The sequence below is a fragment of the Mastigoproctus giganteus genome, chromosome 7 (assembly GCF_048544385.1).
Source record: "Mastigoproctus giganteus isolate SK-2022 chromosome 7, ASM4854438v1, whole genome shotgun sequence".
Lineage (NCBI taxonomy): Eukaryota > Metazoa > Arthropoda > Arachnida > Uropygi > Thelyphonidae > Mastigoproctus > Mastigoproctus giganteus.
Genome location: NC_143581.1, coordinates 136,363,963 through 136,391,676, shown reverse-complemented (window position 1 = coordinate 136,391,676; position 27,714 = coordinate 136,363,963). Strand labels below are relative to the sequence as shown.

The 27,714-nt window shown below is 38.4% G+C and overlaps 1 protein-coding gene across 1 annotated transcript in view; it reads right to left on the bottom strand.

Moving 5' to 3' along the window:
• LOC150083216 (ubiquitin C-terminal hydrolase 7-like) overlaps positions 1-27,714 on the bottom strand; it is a 213,377-nt gene that overhangs the window by 107,721 nt on the left and 77,942 nt on the right. The window contains exon 4 of the mRNA XM_090378439.1: positions 1,511-1,650. Coding sequence (XP_090234565.1) covers positions 1,544-1,650 — 107 coding nt within the window. The 3' untranslated portion in view covers positions 1,511-1,543. The remainder of the gene's footprint in view (positions 1-1,510; positions 1,651-27,714) is intronic.

The following is a 27,714-nucleotide window of genomic DNA, read 5'->3' as shown; positions in this document are numbered from 1 at the left end:
ATAGGGGCTTGGCACATTCCAGGATGGCATCAGAGATCTGCTTTTCTTCTTCATTTATATCCTCGGGCACGGCCAGCATCTCGAAGCGGTTGGATCCCTTGTCTTGGAAGTTGATAGCCTAAATAAGTTTAAGGCCAGGCTGGACAGGTATTTGGAACGAACAGAGGGGTGAAATGGAAGGGTTGTTTTTTTTTTTTTTTTTGGCTGATGCTGCATAAGCTTGCTTTCTTGCATCATATGCCTCTACTAATGCTAAAATGAGGGGTTGTGGTTATGAGTGTGTTTTTAAATTACGCTTTCTTAATCACGATTCTTAACTTCTGATTTTAGTTTCAATTGGAGATTTTCCGTACCGCTCTTTCATGTAACCATAATGGAAAATTGAGGTGAGTGCTGATTTTATTAAGCTTTGACTAAGTACATATTCCCTGTCATGAACTTCGGCATGTTAAGCTTTGGCAAACTTAAATCACGATTATTTGAGTTAGCAAAATATACAAAATACACAAGTAATCATTTAATATATAAGTCGAACTACTGAATTAACAAATTTTTTTAAAGAAATGTTACTTTGCAAGAAGTAAAGATTCTGTATACGGTAGGTTGAAAGTTTCTAAAGAATAAAGAGGAAAACATCTCAATAATGCTGATTTGGTTATTGGGAAATTCACATGAAATTCATATTATTTATCCGTGGTTATTTTTAATTTTCTCCTGAAATATCTTATGAAATATAATTACAGCTGCTCTGAAAAAGTAAATACCAAAAAAGATAATCCAAAATGGTGGTCATCTTCTTTAGTTTAGATGCCTTCACCTGGAATTTCAGTTTCATCTGCTACTTAGAATACAGGTATCTTCATGAATTAAACATATTTTTCACAAGAACTATAAATGATAAAAATATATTGTAATAAAAAAAAAATAATAAATTTTTAAAGATACAAATTTTGTTACATTTTTGAATACGGCTCTTCCCTATGCAATTTTGTATAAAAGCAATCAACATTGCAATCAGCGGTTCACTGCACATTACAGTATCTGGAGAAGTAAACCCACGCTGCACGAAGTTGTACTGTACTCCATTGAGTATAATGCCAATATGCTCTCTTCTATACATAGAAAAGATATAATTCCTGTCACTATATATTTATTTTTTTTGAAGTGCAAGTGTATGTTTAGGAAACAAGAAGTACTTCAGTCTTTATTACTGAAACAATTATAATATGGCTAAATATAAATGTTTGGTAACATCAATGTTCGATATTTAGAAGAATGTTTTATTCATTTATTTACAGTGGTTTTGTACATAATTTCTTCCAGACAAAGAATGAGAAAAAGGCTATATCACACTTATACAGCAAGAGTACTGAACACTGTGGCATAACATAAGATTTATCTTATGTGTAGATATACAAACCACATTTAGAGATTTCAGCAGTATATGATTTGTATGGCTGAAAATGTTCCAAGAAAAACATTTTTTGTAGGCACTTAAAAGAAAAATTACCTTACAGTATCCTAGAGAGCTATTTCTCCATTGTCAATTGTGGATCTTGATGGCTTTTTCCAGGTAGTTATAACGGGAACGTTTAGGAGCCTTATTTATATGTTCTAGACCAAGCCACGGCCTTGGCTGCATTGTGCCACCTGTAAATTTATTTAAAAATTATTAATCATTTCATGAAATGTTTGCAACTATATATTTCCAAAGAAAAAAGAAGGCTTGATGATAAAAAACATAAATTTTCTCTATTTCCTATCATGGCAAAATGGACCAGTTTCAATGAAAGCAAAGATAACGTTTTAGTACTGAAAAGTATATATTTCTTTTTTTTTAACAAAAAACACAAGCACAAAGGTATTAGAAATTATAAAATAATTTCTAATACCTTTGCCAGTGATAAAAATAATTAATAAAAAATAAAAATAAAAAATAATTATTAAAATGGTCCCACACTTCTCGCACATAGGAGAGTCATCTGCCCTCAGTAGAAATGCATGTGTCCTATGCGATGCGGAACCACTTCTCTCTGCGGTTCCTGCACAGACTAGACTGCCAGTGCTGGATTACAGGCTTTATCTGATAGAGCTTGTTCGTGACTTGCTCATGGCAGGATTATTGCCATTGGGAGAGTAATTTAGCGTGTATTAGCTGCCCGTAGTCTCTATAAGGGACTAACAAGCAATGAGTGCTGTGGGGTTCTGATGATCTGGCCACGGCATCTGCCAGTTCATTACCTCTGATCCCAATGTGGTTTGGGATGCAGCAGAAACGGATGTCGAATGAACACTCAAACTGAGAATGCAGCGTCTGCTGAATCTGGGTCATGAATGGATGAGTTCACCGATAAAGCCTGCAGCATACTTACAGAGTCAGTATACACCATACATCTTTGGTGCTTACAGGTTTAATGTGGTCTAAGGCCAATCTATAGCATACAACTGCCAATTCATTACCTCTGATCCCAATGTGGCTCGGGATGCAGCAGAAACAGATGATTATACGGGATGAGGTATAATCCTTATCCCTTTATCGAGGATGAGGATTATACCTCATCCCCTATAAAGGCCTGGGATATATATGCAGCATTTGTGGGGAATCTTCCCGGATAAAGTAATACCTGGAAAGACAGCAGCAGATCAGACAGACAACTCTGACTTCGAGCCATCAGTGAACGCAGGCAAGAAATCAGAGAAATCGGATCAGTGGGCAGCACAGAGTTGGTAGACTGAGGATGGAGTTATGGCATTACCCCAACTTTTAATGACAAAGTCACATGATGGTAAGCGAACATGCCAGGGTAGAAGTAGATGCCTTGGTGACTGGGCAACATTGTCTACCGTGATATCCAACTCTCTGAGCAGCTCTTGGACTTGGATGCCAAAGGGACAATTAGCACTCTGGCGGGTTTTATAAAGAGTTTCCTATCGTGGCTCAAAAACGGAAGTCCACAATGGGTTGTCTGGCAGGGATTTTAATTTAAAGGAATATTTTAGTGACAATTACTTTTGCCGGAGCAATAGTGGTGGTTCAGATGCTTCGATGTATAAACTCTGGATAAGGAATGTTCTAACTGCTCCAATAGCAGTACATTTGGCTTGGGAGTGAAGTGGGTGTAGCCAATGTAGTCGCTATTTCTACCCGATGTGTACACTTGGGACCCGTAGTCTAATTTTGAAAGAACAAGCACACGACAAAAAAGGTGGAGTAAAATGCATCGTTTGACTGCCTCCCATTTATTTGAGGAGATGGCACAAAGGAGATTCAATCCCCTCACGCACTTTGTTCACTGTTGACGGAATTGTGATAAAAATGTCAATTTCTTATGGAATATAAGACCCAAGAATTTTATCTCGGGCGTCAGTGGAATGAAGTTTTGTACGAGTTTGAGTTCTGGTTCAGGGTAAAGGTTTTGTTTGTGACAAAAGTATATGCAGATGGTCTTCTGAGACAGCAGCCCGAAACCATTAACCATTGCCCAAGATTTGATATGGCCAATGGCATGCTATAGTTGTTGTTCGATAACCCTCATGTTGCATGACTGACAGAAGATGGTAAAGTATTCAACAAAGAGGGCACTGTTTACAGTTGGAGGAAGTTGTTCAGTAATAGAATTAATTTTGATAGCGAAAAGCGTAAAACTTAACACTGACCCTTGGGGAACTCCTTCCTCTTGACAAAAAGATCGAGAGAAAACGGAGCCTACACGAACTTGGAATGACCGGTTCAATAAGAAATTTTTAATGAAAAGGGCCTGATGGCCCTTCAGACCCAGATCATAGATATCCTTTAAAATTCCGAATCTCCAAGCAGTGTCATACACTTTTTTGATATCAAAGGAAATTGACACAGGTGTTCGCGTTTAAGGAAAGCATCTCAAATAGATGTTTACAGTCTTATAAGATGGTCAAGTGTTGACCTGTTCCTTCGGAAACCACATTGAACTTTGGAAAGGAGGTCATTTGCTTCTAAATACCATATGAGACAGGCATTCACCATCTCTTCCAAGATCTTGCACAAGCAGCTTGTCAGAGCAATTGGACAGTAATTACTTGGAAATTTTGGATCCTTTCCTGGTTTTGGGAAGGCAAGCACGATTGCCTTATGCCAGGAGTCCAGAAATTCATCTTCAAGATAAACAATGTTGTACAAACAGAGCAAGTGATCCAGAGATTCAGAAAAAAGATGTTTAATAATCTCATAATGGATATCATCTGGCCGTACGGCAATCGTCTGGATTGCCGTACGGCCATTGTTCACAGCTGTTTGAAGACAACTTCAAATGTTGCCTTTCGGCATTTTGTTCGAAGACCAGAAACTCACGGGGGGGGGTAAGATGTTTGGGTAGACACTTTAGCAAGTTGGGCCTGTAATTGCACATCCATTATGCTCCAGGATTGATGAAGGGTGTGATGTGTATTTCTCCTTCATTTTCTGGACTTTATCCCAGACAAGCTTAGATGATGAAGCCTGGTTGATAGAAGATGTGTCTTACGTAACATGCTTTAGCACATGTATGTTTGATGGCTATTAAGTTATCTGTGGTGGGGTTACAGCGAAAAATCCCCCACACCTTGTTTTGAGACTTTCCTGCTGCAGTGCAATTAGAACCACCATGGTGGAAACCAAGTCGAAGTCTCCGGAATTGCAATTGCCGCTGCTTGGAAAACAGTGTCTGTAATATGCTTTACCGTATCATTAAACGGTTCCTTGCTGAATGTTATCAAATTATGCCAGATCTTTGAAGGCATTTCAGTCAGCGTGACTGATCTTCCACCGTGGTATCCTAGGCAGGTGGTATGGTCTCCCTTTGCAATGGGTGGCTATCACAGGGAAGTGATTACTGCCATAAATGTTGTCTTCAACCTCCAATGTACACACAGGAAGGAGAGAGGGGGAGTATATATATATATAGAGAGAGAGAGAACGAGAGAGATCGATCGCAGTAAATGTACGGGTGGGCATGTGGAAAAAGGTGCCCAACATTTAGTAGGGCCAAGTCATTGTTTTAGAGCATCTGCTCTATGGTCTTGACCCCTTCCACTGATGTTGACACTACCCCAGAGAGTATTATGTCCATTAAAATCCCCTAGTAACAAAAAATGGGGAGGCAATTGTCTAATAAGATCATCAAGGTCTACCTGGGGGATGTCGTTTCCAGGTGGCAAATAGATGTAGCAAACAGTTAATAGAAACCCTACAGTAATGTGAACTGCTATAGGCTCTAAGTTGGTGGTAAGTGGTGTAGCTTGAAATGGGGGTGTGGTTGTCCATAAGGATGGCAACTCCTCTGTGGGCAGGTCCATCCCTATCTCTGTCTTTTTGAATAAATGAAAAGTTACACAAGTATGGGTCCTCATTTGCCTTTAAATACGTCTCCTGTAAGCAAAAGCAAGTTGGCTCGTGCTTAACGCAGGAGGGCTTTGATGTTGTCACTGTTTCGAGGGAATCAATGACAATTCCATTGTAGAAATTTGAACTTACCCATTATTTGGATTGGTTGGGTCCATCAGGTGGTTTCCGAAGGGCTGAGGGCTTGGTTTTCTCAGTCCCATCTTTCTTTGGAAAGATGGGTCGACGGCCTGGGTTATCCAGTACCTTCTTATCCTGTACATCCATTGTTTCGTGTATTGCAGATAGCTCTTCTGATCTTTGTAGCTTTCCTTTACCACTTGGTTTTGGTAGTGGTGGAGCACTGGAGGGGCAAGGATATAGGAGTGGCAGCTGACTGTGTTTTTTGTTTTTGGGTGGGCTTTTGTGAATGCAATAAATAGTGCGCAATTGGAGTGAATGACTCTTGTAGTGGTATAGTCATCTTAGTTTGTGTACCAATAGTGCACTTCGCAGAAACCTTCTGGGTGTATGGTTTCCCGCTATTTACTGGTTGGATGCATTTTCTGGCCTCTGGATAGCATATGTTCAGCTGTGTTTTTTTTTTTTTTTTTTAATTTCTCCTTTGTCATTCCACCGCTGGCATGCTCTAGAGTAGGCAGGGTGCTCTCCTTGGCAATTTACACAGATTGGTTTGAAAGCTGAACATTCCTTGCTCTCGTGGTCTTTCATACCACATTGAGCACATGCAGAATTACCACGGCAAGCGGTTTGTGATTGGCTATATTTTTGACATCGAAAACACCTCAGCGGGTTTGGAATGTAAATCCTCACTGAGCAGTTTAAGTAACCTGCCTTGATTGAACTTGGAGTGTTGAATGTTAGGATGAGAACTTGGGTAGGGACACGAATCCCATCCTTTCGCATTGATATTTTCTCAACAGCTGTCACTCCTTTCAGTTCACAGCAGATCTCTTCTTTGGACACATGAAGGTCCCACTCTGATATGATGCCTCGTGAAGGGTTCAGAGTTTTGTGGGGGGGGTTACAGTGATAGGTATTCCCCCTATCGATGTGGCTTTCAGAATTTTTTCCCGCCTGTTTTGTGTTTGAAGCTTCGACCAAAAGGTCACTAGAACGCAGTCGTTTTACAGATTTAGGTGAGTCTGCCAACCCTTTTAACACATTCTGAATTAAGAAGGGTGACATCTTCCCAATTGACTGCTCTCTGGTGGAATGGAGAATGAGGAAGAGCGGTGTCACCAATGGGGTTGTCCTCAGTTCTGGCTCTTTTTACGGATTCCAATGATGTAACACTGGAACCAAGGTATAGGTTCCAGGGTTACATCACTGGGACTGAAGGAAGTGTTAGATCCAAGTGATGCTAATCTGGAAGGCCAGCAGCATAACTGGGAAGTCCCCTCACCATGTACAGGTGCCCACGTTGAGTGGGCGCCTACGTAGCCAGGTGGGAAGGAGCAGCAGTGAGTAGCACACGCTTCTTGATTAGACCGGGGTTCGAGCCCGTCACCACCAAATACGGAGGATGCGGAAAGGTCAGGGTATGACCACCGCATATCCCGGAGCAATATGGCCTTAGCTGCTAATGCTCCTAAATAATAAACAACAACAACAACGTTGAGTGGCAGATTGCTGATATGCTCTCTTCTCTACATAAAATAAAACAGGAATAAAATACAGGGAAAACATCACCCCTCCTTTGCCTGCTAAGTATAGTTTTAATTGAAGAGGCTTTTAACTTAATCAGTGCCATGTTTTTTTGCCAAATACTTAATTGTGACACAGGCTTTCTCTTTAAGCATGTGTCACATTTCCATCGTAATAAATACATAATTGCCACTACTAGTTATTCTGCAGAGGTTTGGTATCTGCTCTGTTCTGCATTGCTGAACCAAAGTAATGGCCAGATGAAGGGTGATTTCTCTCTGTAGATGATGACCGACTGAAGAAAGATATTGCCTGATTCGGTAAAAGATCTGACAGGCATCTTTGTAGAAGAGACGTACAAATATATATTGTGTTTGGCAAACAGCATGGGAGGAGAGCGCATGACAATCTCAAAGGAAGTAAAGTAAAGCAACGAGAAAGAAATGATACAAAAACCTTGGCTATAGTTTAAGGCAAGGTGAAGATTTTTAGAAATTTATTCAACACCTGCCGTTGTTGAAAGCAATTACTATTTGAAATGGCCCTTTGATAGACCACAGACTAAAATTTAAAAGGATTGGAGGTACCGTTATATCTTATTAAAAGGAGTACTACAGAGTTCTCTGCAAGGAAAGATGAAGCACATGTCCATATAGATTTTTATAATCATCAACAATTGTCCTTTTCACACACAGCAGCCTCTCTTAAATCACGTAAACATAAAGATCTTCAGGAAATCTCCCCCCCCCCACTAAATCCAATCTTCTGTATCATTGTCACTCTTGTTACCCCCTGCCAACTTCCTATGGTCGATAAGTTAAATGTATGTGTATTTTTTTATAATTTATATAAATTATCCATATACAGTAAACCCTGCTATTCATGGTTTTACGGTCGCTGATTATATATGAAATGAAACCTAAAAAAAATGTGAATTCTAAAGCAGTGTGAACATTTTCCGCCATGAAAAACATGGGCGTGGCTAAAATCATCTTGCCTGGTCAAAACAGCGCTCAGTGTGTTGGGGGGAGAGAGAGGTGACAAAATCGTGAGCACGGATGATTCCAGCTAATCCTTGTTCAGTATGTGTTAGTCCTGGAAGGTTTCGTCATTTGCTTTTAATTTATATGCTTACAAAAGTGAAAAATCTACTGTTTTGAAGTGTGTTAGTGTAAACAGACTTTTTCGAGTGTGTTAACGGTTAAAAGAAAGTGACTTTATTGTGGACAAGTTAATTTCTAAACCCTACAAAAATATGGCTACGAATAACAAGGGAACTGTGAAAAGATCAAAGAAGGGGAAGACATTAGCGAGTAAAATTGAGTTATTAGACAAAATTTCTAATGGTGAAAGTGTCTTGTCAGTGGCAAAACATTATAAAATTAATGAGCTTTAAATCTGTGGATAGAAGACTGAACTCAAAATAAAATTCCGTTAAGCTCACTCATCATTCGTGAAAAGGCAAAACACCTTAGTGAAATTGGTGATAGAACTGGCGGGATAAGTTTTTTAGCTAGCAAAGGCTAAGATTCGTTTGAAATTTCTAATAAATATTACATTTAATATTAAATTGTTTCTTATTTTCATTTTGAAAATAAGAAACAATTTCATTTCATTTCATTAGTGAAATACAAGCATAAGGCATTTATGCCTGTATTTCACTATGTACTGTCTATTTTGAGACTAGTTTTTCTTATATATTTCACTTTGGAACAGAACCCTTTTATTACTATGGGAGCCATAACTCAGTATTCACGGAATTTCTCAGGAATGTAATCTCCACGAATAGCAGGGGTTTACTGTTCATTCTTCATGAATTTTGTGGTGAGTTCTAGAGTTTTTGGTTTTGCTGCCTGGAGCATCCTTGATGGGGAAAGGCATTCTAATATGGTGAGGTAATTTTCCCCCAGGGTCTGTACTAACTCTCAAATGGAGAGCTTGTTAATTTAAAAGAGGAAACAATGCAATGACAAATAATTTCAGGACTTACTTTTTAAAACAGTAACAAACTACCAATTTAGAAATACTATCCATTTGAATGTAATGCAATACTAGAGAAACCTATGTGAAAGTTTATTCCCCCACCAGCAATAAGACAAAGGCATTATATTTATCGATTTAAAGATGAGACACTGCTATGAAAGTACGTTTCAAAATTAGCTTTTAAATAAATATCTGCTTAATCTTTTGGCGGTGTCATTTGTTTGTATGTAGTGCAATATCAGGCATACTCATTGCAAAGGCAAAATTTATTCTGATTTGAGCACTGAGACCTTTTCATTAATTCGACAGCATAGATTTTGTTGACCACAATATCATATATAAGTACAAGCCGGACTTGCCCATTTTCATACAACTGCAGTAAAGACAAAGAGCAGTAGCTATTTCAGAATTCAGTATTAGGATTAAAAGTGGAAAATGATGCAAGTACAAAAAAAAAAAAATTATAAAAAAATAAAAAATAAATAATATAAAATAAATAAATAATAATAATCCCATTTCGCCTGTCCACAGCCTCCAAAAATCTCTAGTTATTCTTTGAATTAACGACCTCTCACATGCATAGTCTGAGTAAAAGGAGAATCCCATCAGCAGTGAGTTTGCTCAAGCCAATCAAACTCTTAAACACCTCACTGACATCATCATGCAGGTATCCAGTCTCCATACGCTGCAATTTGCAGAACTAAAGCCTTTTTTTGCTAAGAGAGCCCATTTGTTCCCTCACCAATCTCATTGCACCTATCTCTGCACTCATTCTAGCAGCTCTACATCTTTCCTAAAATGCAGCCTCCAGACCTGCATGCAATACTCAAGATGTAGCCTCATTATTGCCTTATACAGTGGGATAAAACTCTCCTTATCCCTGCTAGCAAAATTCCTGTACATCATGGACAAATTCCCATTAGCTGTCCTGGCAGCCTGACTACACTACTCAGAGAATTTCATATCTCATTGCACAATTACATTTATGGTTTTTTCCGTTTTTCACCTTCCTTGTTTAGTACCCCACATTTGATACATTACTCTGGGATTACTGCTACCCATATGCAGTATCTTACATTTGTCAATGCTTAACTTCAATTGCTAATTCTCAGTCCATATGCCTAATTTTTCTAGATCTTGCTGGAGCAGCATAGCATCATTACTGTCATTAACCACCCAATCAACCTTTGTATCATCTGAAAACTTATAAGATAGATATACCATCATAAATAAATGCAGAAAACAATAATGGGCCCAGCACCAAACCGGCTGCACTCCACCAATAATATTAGCCCACGAAGAGCAGTGTCCATTGATAACCACTGTCTTCGCCCACTCAACCATCCCTTTATCCACAGCGGTAACCTTCCCTTAATGCTGCACTTTCCAATTTGTTCAGTGCTCTTTTATATGCCACAGCATCAAAAGCTTTCCTGAAATCTCAAGTACAGGCGGGCCTCGATTAACACGATTAATTCGTCCCGTGAACGCATCGCACAAAATGGAAACGTGTTAATCGAATATCATAACCAATAGGAAAAATTATAATTGGTCCTTGACTCTCTGGAATGTCCATAAAGAATTTTAAAAATACCTTTTAAATAACTTTTTAACTGTATATAATGTAAAAGATAATGAAAATAATTATGGAATTAAATGTTTATTGCATAAAACAGCGGTTCTTAAACCTTGCACTGCAGAATATTTTAAATTTGAGGGAAAAACAGTGATACTCGACATCTGTCGGACGCCGCGCGAACTACTAGCTTGGGGTAGTTCACAGTTTCAGCATTTCTTATTAAGTTGTTTGGACCTAACTACTAAACGAAACTGTTAGGTATTTCTTTTTGTCTGGGTGCACCTTCAAAAATTACTGAGACATTAAAGGCGCCGTGAACCGAGAAACTTTGGGAATCTCTGACATAAAATAGACAATGAAGAAATTACTGTTGCGGAAATATTTGAACAGTGTTGACTTTTACTTTTCATCAATCAATTTCTGATAGCCGACAGCAATCTTCTCTGGGCTCTGGCGAAATAAATATCGCAGAGAACATCAAACCTTTTGTTTGAAGTTCTATGCGATACGAAAGATTTCATCTAATTCTTTTACCGTTATCTCCTTCACGGTAACATTTTCATCTGGCTCATTTAAAAATTTGAATTTTTAAATGAAAGTGTGCATTGACTTTATTAGCAGGAGACAAACACGTCTTCTTCCGATGGTTGATGGAACACACCGAGGCGGGCATAATAGAATGCTGGAACTTACATAACGATAATATCTTTCAGGACACAAACACTTATGAACCTCCATGTTCTAGTTATATACCTGTCTGTGATCTCTCTTTCCAACAATAGGGTGAAAAACAGGCAGCAGATTCCACCATCAGTAAACTCCATGCTGTTCATGTACAGATGGGCCTCAATTAACGCGATTAATTCGTCCCGCGAGCGCATCAATAAACGTTTGTTTATTGACCATATGACTCGCGGTAAGCTTAACGCGCGATTCACATCTTTTTCAACTATCGCATAAAAAAAAAAAAAAAAAAATCACGTTAACTGGAAATTTGCATCGTGTAATGTGAAAAGTGGTATCATTTTTCAATAGCGTTAACTGAATATCGCATTAATCGAACTTGCGTTATGTGAGGCCTAGCTGTATATGATATCAAAGTTTTTTTTTTTTTTTTTTTTTACGCACAGTTCCTCAGTCATTGAATTACAGTATGCAATCAAATTGGTCCGACAAGATCTCCTCCAAACAAACCCATTCTGTGACTGCACTTGTCTAGATGGTTCTACATTACTTCTTTAACCAGTGACTGCATTATTTATCCTGGAACAGAGTTAAGCTAACAGGTCTATAATTACTCATGTCATCCTTTGATCCTCCTTTTATAAATTAGGGATACATTTGCATATCTTCAGTACACAGGAACCTCCCCTGAATACAACTGGATATATCCCATCCACCCCAGGTGCCTTTTTTATGTTTGACTTCATTAACTTCCCTCCCACTTTCCTCTATGTTATCACAAAATCATTCAGCTCTTGGTTAGACTTTGATAAACTTCTGCACTCCACCTCCCTAAAGAATTCGTCATGTGTGAATGTAGACTGAAAATAACTAATCAACCTGAACAGGGTCATTAACAGTTAGACCAACGTCACGTGGAATAATGTGATTCAACTGCTTCCTTCTACTCTTAATATAAGTAAAGAAGTGTCTTTGAGGATTTCTTGGCAATTTTTTTGCCTGAGAGTGCTCATAATTTTTCTTGTATTGCCTAATTTCCTTTGAGATTTGATTGCAGACTAGTTTATATCTACCAGAAGCTCCAGTATTACCCAATAATTTATATGCATCCCACGCATTTTTCTTCTCTGCCACGTGTCTCCATAGTTCATTTGGCATCCATTTAGGTCTAAAATTGATTTGATTTGATTTAAGAATTCTTGGCACAAGGGCTACTGCAGCTAAAATGCGCCTGTAAGATTTTATATAACGGTTTTGTTCTAATTCGTATATTGCTGCTATTTCCAAGAGTAACAGAGAATGACTATAGCTTGCTTTAGAGATAATATTTAGTTTTATATTTGATTATAGTAATTTATTTTCTTGAAGAATTGAAAAACATCTACTATATTTTTTCTATCTTCCAGTATGGTTTTGAAAGTGAGGGAGTAATGTTTGTTTAGCTCTCTGAAGGAGTTTCGGCAGTCATCTGCAAGAGCTGGACAAGTAATCAGTACATGTTCTACTGTTCAGCATTGAGCATGCTCAAACCATTCAAGGCTTTATACACCTCTATCAGATCACCTCGCCGGTGCCTAGTCTCCAGACACTGTAATTTGCAAAACTTAAGCCTTTCTTTGTAAGAGCACCCCTTTGTTCCATTCACTAATCTTGTTGCCCTTCTCTGTACTCGTTCCAGCAGCTCTGATCCTTCTTCAAATGAGGCCTCCAGACCTGTATACAGTACTCAAGGTTCGGCCTGCCCATTGCCTTATACAAGGGAATAATCACCTCCGTATCCCTGCTAGAAAAATTCCTATATATCATTGACTATAGGAAGAGCAATCCTCAGTGCATTGTGTTGTACAGAATCGAGCCAGCGCAATACACTCTTTTGGGCAGAATCATAAACTGGGGCGCCGTAATCCAACCGAGATCTAATCAGTGCTCTGTATAAGAGCAGCAAAGTTGTACGATCTGCTCCCCAAGACTGACTGGGCATATAGAGCTCTTAGCATGTTCAGCTTTTTCAGACAGGTAGTACGTATTACTTTAATGTGCTCAAAGAAATTTAACTTGCTGTCTAATATTAATCCCAAGAATCTAATATTGTTGGCAATCGGGATGGTGGAATTTGATATCCGAAGTTCAGGGTCTATATGTAATTTACGTTGATTGCAAAAGTGGATTGCAACTGTTTTCTGATGGGAAAGCCGATATCCATTGAAATCAGCCCATTTTTGAATTTTATTGAGGGACATTTGCAATTGCTGTTCAATAGATCACATGCTCTGAGAATGGCAAGAAATGGATAGATCGTCAGCATAAAGATAGGCTTGTACAGTATTTGGAAGTTCTTTTGAAATGGAATCAATTCTAAGGGCAAATAGGGTTGCACTCAAAACCGACCCCTGTGGTACTCCTTCTTCCGGCAAGAATGTAGAAGAAAGGGAGTTTTGGTATCGAACCTGGAAAGAATGGCTCTGGAGGAAGTTCCTAATAAATATAGGCAGGTTGCTTCGTAGACCAAGATTATGTAGATCACTGAGAATGCCATACCACCAGGTAGTATCGAATGCCTTTTCTACATCAATGGAGATCATGACAAGGTGTTAGTTTTTCACAAAGGCATTGCGAATTTCAGATTCAGCCTTGATCATCAGATCTAGAGAGGCTCTATTTTTGCGAAAGCCATGTTGACAATTACTCAGTAGTTGTTCAGTTTCAATGATACAGCTGAGTCGACTGTGGATCATTTTTTCAAGAATTTTACCAAGGCAACTTGACAGAGAGATTGGCCTGTAACTATTAGGATTGGAAGGATCTTTTCCAGGTTTCAAAAAGGGCAAAACTGTAGCATGGGCCAAGAGGTTGGATAAATATTTTCCAGGAAGATCCGGTTAAAGAAGACTAGCAGCATTTGTAAGTTTTGCTCATCGAGATGCTGTAGCATGACATAATATATGCCACCTGGCCCAGCTGCACTGTTTCGTGTTGTTCTGATGGCTTGTAAAAGTTCACAATATTCAAGAGTCTGATTATACGGAAGTGATAGTGAGGTTCTAAAGTTGATGGGCCTCTGTTCGGTGGAAGTCCTAATTTTTTGGAATTTCAGAGAGTAATTTGATGCAGCAGAGACCTCGGCCAAGGTTTTACCCAAGGCATTCGCTATATCTAGACGACCAGAGAGTTCTTGCCCATTGTATGAAAGAATTGGGGAAGGGATGTTTGGAAACTTCCCAGAAAGCTGTCTAATTTTCTTCCATATTAATCTGGAGTCGGTATTTCTGTTGATAGTACATGCAAACCAAGTCCAAGAATCTTTCTTGGCTTTCCTGTGAATGAACCGCGCTTTTGCCCTTAGCTTCTTGTAGCTAATTAAATTAGCTGTCGTTGGAAATCGACGGAATAAATTGAATGCTTTATTTTTTTCCTTCTTTGCTTTCGTGCACTCTTCGTTCCACCAATAGTTGAAGTGCCGTCGGGTTGGGGGGGTTTGATAATGTAATTTAGTATTTTGCTGCAACTAAAACACGGGATGTGATATAATCGGTTACTTTATCTATAGGTTGAAGCTGAATAGTTTCTTTGTCCAGAATTATTGCTGATTCAAATTTGGCCCATTTGGCTTTAGAAAATTTCCATTTTCTGCAGGGTTGGTCTAATGGTGATTGTGTAGTGAGCAGGTTACAGACAATTGGAAAATGGTCATTTCCCATTGGATCATCCATAGCGGACCACTGATTGATTGGAAACAGTATCGGAGAACAAGTCGTGTCTTTACCTAGAAGTGATAGATCCAGCTCATTCAGTTTGTCAAATATATTGGCAAGGTATGCAAGCCCTGATAAATTATAATCACTAGATAAAGTCGATGAATCTCTGCAGTTATTTCAAATTTCTTATGGCTTCAACTTTACAATCAGTAAGAAACATCACAATTTTAGTGTGTAATTCACAGAATCTCATCAGACTTTGACTCAGCAAATGCGTTTCAGTGTAAAAGAAAAAAGTAAGCAGTCATAGTCGTTGCCCATTTTGTCACAAATCTGCCATAAAAAGCCTCATATTTAAGCCACTAGATATCACGTAATTGACAATTTCTATTAGTGCCTTAAAAATATCTTTCAGTTTCGCAGAAATGTTTTTCACAGATAAATTTTCCCTGTGGAGTACACAGTGACCATTTGAACAGGAAGGGTGTGCTACTGTCTTGATTCTTGTAACAACGTTTGAAATGGGACCCTGCATAGCTATGGCACATGATACAGATGTCAATACAATTCTACCAGTCATGTTCAGCACAGAAAGTGTCAATTTTTTTCAAAACTATCAGCTGCTGTTTTAGTGGTTTCACATCGTCACAGATAAGAATTTTTGCACAGCTCATCATTATAGAGAAATCAAACAAATACTAACAGCACAGCTCTCATCGAGTTGCTAGGTAAAATAAGGCAACAACTTAAGTCTACAAATGAGTTAATTCAGAAGACTGGTTGACCAAAGCAAAATTCTTATTTTTACTGTGTCATTAGAGAATGTGTGTTTCAATTAAAACGTTGGATCTGCCTTGTTTATATTTTAAGTTTAGGATATTTGCCATATTTGGATTGAAATTTTTTGTATTTGACGTTAAAATTGGAATTCACATTGCCATATAGATTTTGCTTAATCAACTGTTTTTTTTCATAATGGGAAAGTTATCCTCAGTTTAGTCTGAAAACATAATCAGTGTTGTTGTTTGCAGATTTAGGGACACAAGGGTCCCTTGAACCAAATTGCTTGTTCATGATTGTTTTAATGCCTTTAATCTGCAAAACAGTTAAATTCTTAGATACAGATGAATGCAATTTAGGGTTTGGAATAGCTCATCAATATTAGTGTTATTTTTCAAGAATATGACAAATTTAATGGATCCTGAAGGTTCGATAGCTGGTTTAAAGTAGTTTCACAAATAATGAAATGATGAGCACATTCAATGAGGATACGTTTGGCTGTTAGCTGATCTGAAAATAACAGTACTGAGGGCTGCTTTCTCCCAAATGTAAGAAAATATGAGTTAGTAAGAAATTACTTATACAAAGTAAACAGATCAGATACCTGACTGCATTTTATCAGTTGATAGTTCAAAGTAACAGCCAGAGAGCTATATATGTAAGTCTAACACGGTGAAATCTATGAAAAAAAAAAAAAAAAAAAACTACAGTGGTTTTACTTCCAATTAATTCTAGGAATTTGAAGATATGGGTGTACATAGCTTTAATGTGATGCAGCTCTAATTTTCAATATGTCATTCTTCTTTGCTGTTATAAATACAGGCAGTTCCTGGTTTAAGAGGTTTTTTTCTTCTCAAGCATCAAGTTTCAACAAAATCAAAAATATGAACATTAATTGCAAAAAATGAATGTTAAACATTAATAAAAACTGCATTTCAAACCACACTTGTAGCTATACAATACAGTGTACCCCCGCTTTACGATATTAATCCATTCAAGAGGCACCATCGTATCGTGAACATATCGTAATGTGAACCCAATAACGTTGTTTTCTGGTTAGTTGTTCCAAGGTCTTGGAAGTTGAAATTTCCGTTACATAACTAAGCTATTTATCTCTCTAAAAGGCCATTTTTGTAATGAAAATTGTATCAGTTACCAATTCAAATCAATAAAATGGACTACACTTTCATCATTATCACATGTTCTTATAACAGACCATGTTATAAGAATCAATTCTGAATACCTTTGTGATATTTTTCTAAAGCATGTCTCTGGATTTGACCACCATAAAACAATAAAAACAATCTGCATTTTACAGTTTATTGGGCTTTTCTGTTAGTGCAATCAATTATAAGCAGGTAGTAAACTCATTTATTCATAATCTGCATTCTCACTCTACTTGCATTCTATTTTTATACTTTTTTTTTTTCTTCTAGTTTATAATAATTTTTTTCCCTGTACATAATAAAAATAATAAAAAAAATATACATTTATTATTTTTTTTTTTCACTCACTCATTCATCTCTTTCTCACACAGATTAAAGATTAAAACTAGGGTTAAGTGACACCAATTTTAAACACACACACCAACTGTTTATGACTGATTGAATAATGAAATAAAATAAAATAAAATGATAGAAAGACTGTAAAATAATATTTACAAAAAACTTTTAATTATTTACAAAAAAACTAAACTATAACAAAAATAAAATAAGTAAATAAGTTAAAATGCATTAAAATATAAATATAAAAGTGATAAAAAGACGATAAAAAACACTATTAGAGCTTTCGGAGGTGTCTGCCTCCTTCCTCAGTAATAGTGAGACTTAAACGACACATCCTTAAATACCAGGTTCATGGCACACGTGGATGACCAGACGCATACTCAGCATTCCTTTCACTTGTACCAGAACCGGAAGTGGTCTGGACACGTGGAAAATTAAAACGTTTATCTCTGGTCAAAACCACCGCCTCAAAAAGGGGGTGAAGCCTAACTCCCCTGTCTCTGTTCATACTATTGTTACCAGAGGATCCAATCCACAGACTTTCCAGCCACTTGCGGTCCCAAAATCTATGCGCCCGGTCAAGGATGACAGAGTTGTCGGGGGGAGATCTGGTGTTGTTTTTCCCAATAGTGCTCGGCAATGGCGGATTTATTGAGCTCTGCGGTCCGTATCGCTCGTGAATGTTCCCCCAGACGATCCTTGAGACGACGTCCTGTCTCCTCCACGTAACATTCCCCACAATCCGGGCATGTGATCTCATATATGACCCCACTACTAGAATCCCTAGTAATGGGGTCTTTGACCTGTGACACTACTGTGTGCAACCTCCGGCCCGAAAGCTGCACACAGTGTGTCTGAAAGTCGTGAAGCATCCTCGCAATGCGATCTGACAGGCCCGGATAGTAGGGAACATACACTGTGGTAAGCTGTACAGGCGGAACTACCCGATTGGGCTCTTCCTCTCTGTTGTATTCATCAATGACCCTCTGGGGGTAACCGCACCTCATAAGATCCGTCGTGATTTGCCTAATTTCCTTCTCCCCCTCCTCAGGGATACTGCAATGTGTTCTCACCCTACCCAAAAATGCTCTGGTCACACTATTTTTATGTTGGACAGTCTGTGCCGTCCTATAAACCTTAGTTCTAAGTCTGGGGCCTTCCCTATATACCATTATGTCCAGAAATGGGAGGGTACCATCTATTTCTACCTCCGAGGTGAATTTTATAAAGGGGAGAAACCATTGAGAAACGAGACCACATCTTCCTCTCTCCCCTTCCTTACAATAGTAAACGTGTCATCAACATATCGTTTCCACTTACGCATAGGGAACTCCAATCTTGCGAAAACCCTATTCTCAAATTCCTCCATAGCCAGATTTGCAACAATGGCACTGATTGCAGAACCCATGGCTGTACCATGAACCTGTTTGTACATCACTCCTTGGAAAACCAAGGTTGTACTAGAAAGACATAATTCAACAGTACAACATATATCATCTACGTTTAGGGATCTAGCACTTAAGGTATCATCCTTCTGTAAAGCCAATTTCACACATTCTACCCCATGTGCTTTGGGGATACACGTAAATAATGACATAACATCTAACGACATCATCATCTCGTCCTCCCCTATTTCTTGACTCCTTACAAAGTTCACAAATTCCGCACCGTCTCCAATGACCAACGCGGACTGCCCCACAACCGGGGAAATCAGCTGCGCCAGATATTTTAATAAAGCATACGTAGGGCTACCAACGAAGGAAACTATGGGCCGTAATGGAACATTCTCCTTGTGTGTCTTAGGTAACCCATAAAATCTGGGCAGTCGACACCCTGTTGCATGCATGGACCAATACTTGTCCTTTGAAATCTTTTCCATTCTTAGCCAGGAAAGTAGCATCTTATTTACACGCTGTTCTAAGCTAGCCAAGGGGTTTCTGTGGATAATCTTATAGGTACAATTATCACCTAATAAGTCTAACACTTTCTTACGGTAATCTTCTTTGTTTAATACCACAGTTGATCTGCCTTTATCTGCTGGTAGGATTATCATATCTTCGTCCCGTTTAAGTTCTTCTAGTGCTTTCTTCTGTTTCGGGGTAAGATTTGGAGCAATCGTTTTTGCTTGGCCCAGGATGGCGACAGCTTTAACACAAATTTGATTAGCAATATGTTCAGGTAATTTGCTAACTGCCCTCTCAATACCCATAGATGTTTCGGTAATTGGAGGTTTAGGGGGTAGCAATGCAAACTTAGGTCCAAGAGCCAATAGTCTCTCTTGTTCTTGGGTTAACGATTTTCCACTTAAATTCTGAATAAAGTTGGAATGGTCGCTACCCCTAAATACAGTGGACTGCTCCTCTAATAACGTGTGAAACTTCCTAATATGTCTCTGTTTATATGAATAGGTAATCCTATTCGTCCTCTCCAGAACTAACCTCTTCACACCTATCAGGTGTAGGGGGACAATCTACTACTAATATCACCTAATGCTACATCAATCAATCTCCTACTATGTCTCAAGTCATCATGAAGTTTCTGAATCCATGTATTCAAAACCTTCTTTTGATACCATGTGATAATCCTGGACAAATGGGCATCTTTAAATGGTGCCTTGATCCTAAATCCATGTGGCATAAGATTATGATCCCTGCAACGGTAGGCAAACCTTAAGTGCTGTTGCTGTTTGGACTCAGCTATGCTATATCTCTGGAACCTTCGGATGTGCCGCAAAACTGTATGGCCATAAACATTAACTATATCTGCAATAAGCCCTCAGAGGCCTTATTGCAGATATAGTTAATCAGTCATAAACGGTTTGTGTGTGTGTTTAAAATTGGTGGTATGAATAATCCCAACCTCAGAGGCCTTATTGCAGATATAGGGTTAAGTGAACTTAACTTTAACATTTAGGGTTTGTGTTCTTTTTCTCACACACTTACACTCTCATTCATTCTTCTGGCTTTCATTTCATTTGTTCGACTCTTGCTTTCTGCACTGCACTCACTGGGCATCTCAACTTACTAGTATTCTTCAGTTGTGGTGCAGGCCTAGCCACAAGTTTTTTGCAGGGCAAGGGGAGAATGCAGTTATAGTGTTGTTAGTAAATATAAAGTAGTGTAAGTTATTATTAACTTTGTTTCTTTCCCTCATGCTGGTTCCATCTTTCTTTCACCAATTCTGACATTTATTCCCTTTCACCATAATTCCAAATTCACTGTCCAGCCTATTCATTCTACATTGCATTCCCTTACTACCAGCTTACTGATATTTTTCAGCTAATTTGCTTCCCTGGCTGCCTGTACATCTCCCTCCTCCACACATTTATTTGGTGTGGGGCCCCAGGTTCCTACAGATGGCAGCAGGGCAGTCCTGATGGGGGGGGGGATACCCACGTCAATTTGGTTTCTGTCAGGGTGCAGAATACTGCTCTCCTGGCAGTTTTTAGGTCATTGTCTGGACATGGGCAATTTTAATTGCTGTGGGACTGAATTGCCATTCTTTGGATAGTTCTGTGCATTTCAAATAATTTCTGTGTGAAGGTTGTAAAGGCTTTATAATTTTCCTCTTCTATAGTGAATAACTGTTCTTCTCCCCTTGGAAGGGGGCCAATCTGTGCTATTAGCTGTGTTCTGGGAATGTCATAAATTATACATTCATACAGAATGTGTGCCCAGTCTTCACTCTCACCACAGGTGCAACTTGGGTCATCAGTCAGCCCTAAGGAGGTTAGGTTAGTTTTGCCTTTAGGGAGCCGTAACATGTCAATATGAATATTGATGTCCAGAGACACACACCACTTAGGCAGCTTTGGGCTGACCATTGTCACCCTTGGCAGAAACCTTTTGGTAACTAGACCTCTGGTTTCCAATAGAAAGTACAGAATAGAATAGGAGGAGGGTTTATTCTGTCAGTTAAGAAATGCACGAAATCTAAGGCAATGCATCCAGCTGACATGGGTAGCAAGTGTAATGCTGAGTTAGTTTGGTGTGACATAAGTACTGGGAAAGCAAAAATGACAGTAGGAGTGTGTTGTAGGAATAATGACTCTGCTGAGTACAACGAACAACTGTACAGATAAATAGAGTGCGCTAGTAAATCGGATTGTCATATAATGGGATATTTTTACTTCCCAGTGTGTGGGTTGGTCACTCACACACTGGCAAGATTTTTTTGTGGGTATAGTGGATAACTATTCTCCACACCAGCATGTTTGAGAGGCAACTAGAGGGAGTAACACTCTTGATCTGATTATCAGCAGTGATTACTCATGCATTAAGAATCTGCAGATAAATGAACCACTAGGTGGCAGTGATCACAGTCTACTGATGTGGGAATTTACTTAAAGATGTAACTACCACCAGGAATAAAAGGAAGGGTTTTTGCTTTCTTCTGAGACAGTTTTTAAATTACATATAGTGGGACCAACTGATGATGCTTCCAACAGTAAATTCTAAATGGGAAGCATCCAAGGATTTAATCATGGAAGCTAAGAAATACTGTTCAAGGTTTAGCCTTAAATGGATGTCAGATGAACTAATGTGACTAGTCGAAAAATGCATGCATGTGAATTTTCAGGAGCCTATGGTAGATATAAGATAGTCTGTAATCAAGTCACACTGGAAGTTAGGCAAGTGAAGGCAGATTACGAGAAATCTTTGAAAAAGAATATAAAGAAAAACAGCAAAGACTATCTTACTTATGTAAACTCTGGTAGGAAGTTGTTGATTCACATTGGTCCACTTGATAGATACTGATGGTTTGACTGTTGATGATCCAGCTCAGATAGCTGACCAAATGAATGGGTATTTTGCATCTATATTCACACATGAGGAATTCTGTAGGGAATTCTGTCAAGAAGTTTATCAAAGTCCAACAGAAAGCTAAATGATTTTGTAATAACTGAGAGAAAAGGGGAGGAGAAATTGTTGAAGTTAGACATAAGAAAGGCACCTGGAGTGGATAGGATCTATCCAGTTATGTTAGGGAGGCAGCAAAGAAAGTAAGCAAACCCTTAGTTACAGTTATGAAAGCATCCTTGAATTCAGCGGAGGTCCCACAGAATGGAGATATGCAAATGAATCCTCAATTCACATAGGGGATCAAAGGGTTACATGAGTAATTATACACATGATAGTTTAACTTCTATACTGTGGAAAATAATGGAGTCACTGGTTAAAGAAGCAATTCAGGATCATCTCGACAAGACCACATTTGTAGTTCAGACAACATGGTTTTCTTAAGGGGAAATCCTGTCTGACCAATTTTATTGGATACTACAATGTGGTCACAAAGGAACTGGATGCAAAAAATAATTTTGATATCATATACAGGTGTGGAACTATTTATCCGGATACCCAGTAACCTGAGGGTTGCTGGATAGAGGGTTTGTCAGGAATTTTGGTGGTCAGGCCTAAAATGCACAAAAAACACAAGAAGAAATGCAAGCAAATAAAATATGAATATTTATTGAGCTGAGTTGATGCATATCAATTACATCAGAGGAAATATCTTGACAGTTTTTGGAAGATGTAGTTGAGAGGATAGACACACCAGAAGATGCTGTACATGTGCCTGTAGAGTTTACTCTGGAAGCCAGTTTCTGAGAAATATATCCTTTAAACTAAGTTGTGTTAAATATTTTGGTCTTTCTTTTATAAGAAATTCTTGAATTTTATAAAGAATTATGCAATGCTCTGTAGCAAAACTCCTCCCTTCCATTCCATGAATCAGTTCTTCAAGGCTTATCATTCTTTCAATACTGATTTTTTCTTCAACAGTATCATCATCACTCTCGTTATCTTCATTTGTTACCATATCACAGATATCACTGTCTGTTAGTCTGAGGGTAACTGGAGCATCAACACCCAATTGCTGGGCCTCAGGACATAACAGATCTTTAGCAAAATTCATCAAGTCATTGATAATTGTCTTCTCTCTTGACACCCTACGTCCAATGAAATCATGTTCTTGTTCATGATCATCATCAAAGACTGATTCTTTCCATAAATTATGCCAACCATGTTTTCAAGTGTCTTCATCAACCCTATCCCAGGCTTTTGCAGCAATTCAGATTGCATCCTTGATATTAAAATCTTTTTTGAAATGTGTTTATTCCAACACCCTTGTTGCATTCTGCAAGCATTCTATGCATGAATTTATTCTTATAGCTTGCCTTGAATGAGCTCGATATCCCTTGATCCACTGACTGGATCAAGGACTTACAGTTAGGTGGAGATATACCGCAAACACATTATCTTTGATAAGAAACTGTGTCAGAATGTGCAGCACAATTATCAAGAATTAACATTATCTTGCTGTAACTGGGAAGCCCTGTAGATGTACAATGTGCTTTTGCCGCTGGTACAAAATGGTTTTCAAACCAATCAAGGAAGATGGGTTTGGTAATCGATGCTTGTTTCTTTAGCATTGCAAATAACTGGAAAGACACTTACTCCTTTGAGCGTGCTTGGATTTTTGCTTTTACCAGTAACAAACAGTTTCATTTTATGTGACTCTGCAGCATTTGCACAACCTAAAATTGTTATCCTTTCTTTTGAGCCTTTAAACCCACTGGGTGCTGACTCCTTGGGTGCAACAACAGTTTTCAAATGGAATATACCTTCAATAGGCTCACATCTGGTGAGTATGGTCTTTTGCACACCCAGGGTCCTGAGCTGAATATCATCATTCTTCTCTTTCTTGGTTATTCCCTTCTACTTTTGCTCTCTCTCTCTCAGGGTAACTCAGAAATTTTTTTTGGCTGGTGCAGCATAAGCCAAAGGCTTCCTTGCACTAGAAGAGTCAGAACATAATGGCCGAACAGCAGAAAGGATGCAAGTGGAGGAGCAATTAACCATAGATGACACAGTTATGGAGCAAGCCTACAAGAAACATCGCAAACTACACTGCCTATATCGATTACCACAAAGCCTTCGACTCCGTACTTCATAGCTGGCTAATAGAGACCCTGAAGATTTACAAGGCAAATCCGATAGTGACAAACTTCCTAGGAGCAACAATGGCGAAAGGGAGTATCACCATTAAGGTCGAGAACGTCACAATCAGGCCAATCCCCATTAGAAGAGGAATCTTTCAGGGAGATGCTCTAAGCCCACTGTGGTTCTGTCTAGCACTCAACCCGCTATCCACCCATGCTTAACGGCAGCAAGTATGGATATAACCTCAAAAAAGGAAGAAAGAACCTGTACAGAGAAATGAATGGAGGGAACACAGTTAAAACCATAAACACCTATGCAGTCCTAGTGCTAACATAGTCCTTCGGGGTCATAGATTGGACTAATATCGAGCTGGAGGATATCATGAGAAAGACAAGGACAATGATGACCAAGAGCCACCAACATCACCCGAAACCTGCTCTGGAGAGCCTGACAATTGCCCGGAAAGAAGGAGCCGGATAGACCTCGTTGAGCAACAGAAGACAGCAATTGTTAACCTCAAGGATTACTTCCAGAAACACACCAGCAGGCCATAAGGAAGATAGACAAGTGGTATACCACACTCAACCTAGGCGAGGCGTCTTTCCCCAACCAGTAGGCACAAATGAACTAGAAAGATGGGCTGAGAAAAAGCTACAATGATCTCCAACGAGGTAACATAGATAAAACTGCTCCCAATGCATGGCTCACGAGCGGGATGCTCTTCCCCTGAGACTGAAGGATTCATTCTCACCATCCAAGACCAGGTAATCGACACCAGGAACAACAGAAAATACATTGTTAAAGGAGCCTGGAGTGTCCGATGACACATGTCGACGATGCGAAATGCAAGGTGATCACCCAGAATAAGTACATTGATAGATATGACAAGGTAGCCAGGATAATACATCAGAAGCTAGCAAGGAAATACCAGTTGATCGAAGAAAGTGTACCGTATTACAAGTACAAACCCCAGGCAGTACTAGAGACCCCAACCCACAAGCTGTACTAGGACCACGACATAATAACGGCTAGGACAATCCCGCACAACAGACAGGACATAACCCTTGTGGACAAGAAGGAAAAGGCTACCTATGTGATTGATATAGCAGTACCCAGCATTGGAAATCTGCAGAAAACCCATGGGGAAAAAATCAGGCAGTACAAGAACCTAAGACAGGAGACCAAAGTGATATGGCATATGCAACAAGTAACAACCACCATCATGGTGTCAATCACAGGTATGGTGCCAAAGACTCTATATAGCAGACTAGCAGCATTACATCTCGCAGCGAAAACCTACAAGGAACTGCAGAAAGTTGCAATCCTGAACACCTGTAGGGCAGTCAGACAGTTCCTTGACCAACAGTAACACCTGACATAACAACAACAACCGCCCTGTGTACTTGGTAGCAATACCCGTCACGAGGTGGAAATCCCAATCAGGGAGAAATAATAATAATAATAATAAAAAAAATCTCTTTAGTAGATGAATAGAATCAGATCGAATATGTTTTCAGGTATTGCAGATTTAATGCATTTTTATCAGAGTTAGGATCAGATATGTTAATTATGTGTTTTCCCATTGCATCATAAGACCCACTGAAAATAGATAATGCAGCATTTTGTATACTAAATTTTATTTGATCAACATAAGCTTTATTAACGGCATCATCATCATCTTCAGGTTTAGGTATTTTAATTATTCTTTTATTTCTTGAATTAAAAACATCTGATATAGGAATAAAATAAACTGAAGCATATTCAACAAATGATTTATTTGCTGCATCACTGGTATCATCTGTAGGAGTTAGGAATTTTTTTTGTATTTGCATCATAGATATCATTTTTAAGAATCAATGTATTCTCTATTTTTAAGTCCAGAGTCTTATCTAAAGTTTTTTTATCAATTTTTTTGCTGTTGAACGTTTTTATTGTTCTTAAGTCATTACTTTTATTTTGTAGTTCATCACTTAACATCTGTAAGTTTTTTTTTTTTTTATTGATATCAGTATCTAGTGAATGTACATTTTCGCTATTTGATTCAATATAAGGTTCAAGATTTGATTGCATATTGTCAATTTCTTTTGTAAGAGATTCTTTATTAATTTTTATATTATCATTTAAAATTTTCAAATTCTTGCTGTCTTCCCTGATATATGAACCAATACCTTGACTTTATACTATCAATATCTTATTTGTAATTTATTTGTAGCTTTTTAGTACAATATTTAATTTTTCATTCTGCATTCTTTCTGCAGTACAAGTAACATTCTCATCTATATTTTTTAGTGGTTGAATGCGTATCATGCTCAGGATTTTTTACATTCTTCAATTGCTTATTGTAAATATTAAAATTACCATATTTGTCTAGCTTAAAACCTATATCAGGAGTTCCTTTTTCACCTTTACTAGATTTTGATCTAGATATAGTACCTAACTTATTTAAATAGTTAATTTAATATTATCTAAATTTAATTGATATTTCAATTTGTTCTCACCAGTAAGCTTATAAAAAAAAACCAAAAAAAAAAAAAAAAACCCCCAACATTTTTTGACAGTGGGTGGTTGGGTGGATAAACAGACTAAGAGGTTAACACTGCTTCTATTAGAAGGAGAAGCGGCATGGAAAGCAAGGCAATGGAGATTTCCAGGACTGTTGAGAGACATAGTGGAACAAATAAATAGATGGGCAGTGTTAGGGTAACTAAGAGTTAAAACTGGTGCATGTATACTTGCATGTACACCAGTGCTAGGAGTAAAGCTAACAAATCTGATGAGCTTGAAGTGCTAGTCAAGACATCAAAGGCAGATATTGTTGGGATATCAGAAATATGGTGTCACACAGATATAAGCAGTGTAGAACTGGAATTTGGGGAGTACAATATGTACAGAAAGGAAAGACAGGACAGGAAGGGGTTATGTGTTAGTTAAGAAAAAAAAAATCTAAGCAAGTGCATCCAATTGATGTTGGTGAACAATGCAGAGTCTGTTTGGTGTGACATAAGCACTGGGAAAGTAAAAATGAGAGTAGGTATGTGTGTTATAGGCCCAATGAATCTGATGAGTATAATAAGCAATTGTGCAGAGAAATAGAGTGGGCCAGTACATCAGAATATCTTATAATGAGGGATTTATACTTTCCAGATACTGATTGGAACTTGTGGGTTGGTCAACTTGCACCCTAGCAAGAATTTTTTGGATTTATTGGATAACTGTTTTCTACTGCAGCATGTATGAGAGATAATCAGAGGGAGTAATACTTTAGAGCTGATTATCAGCAGTGATTAATCATGCATTAAGAATTTGCAGATAAAGGAACCACTGGATGACAATGATCATAATGTACTGATATGAGGATTACTTAAAGATGTAACTACTATCAAGTCTAAAGGGAAGGGCTTTTGCTTTTGTAAAGTTGACTCTGGGGGTCTCAGACAATTTTTAAAATCGGATAAATTGTTGCTGTTACTAATATTGAATTCTACATGGAAAGCCGTCAGGGTCTTAATCTTGGAGGCTACTGGGCTTTCCATTCCAAATAAGA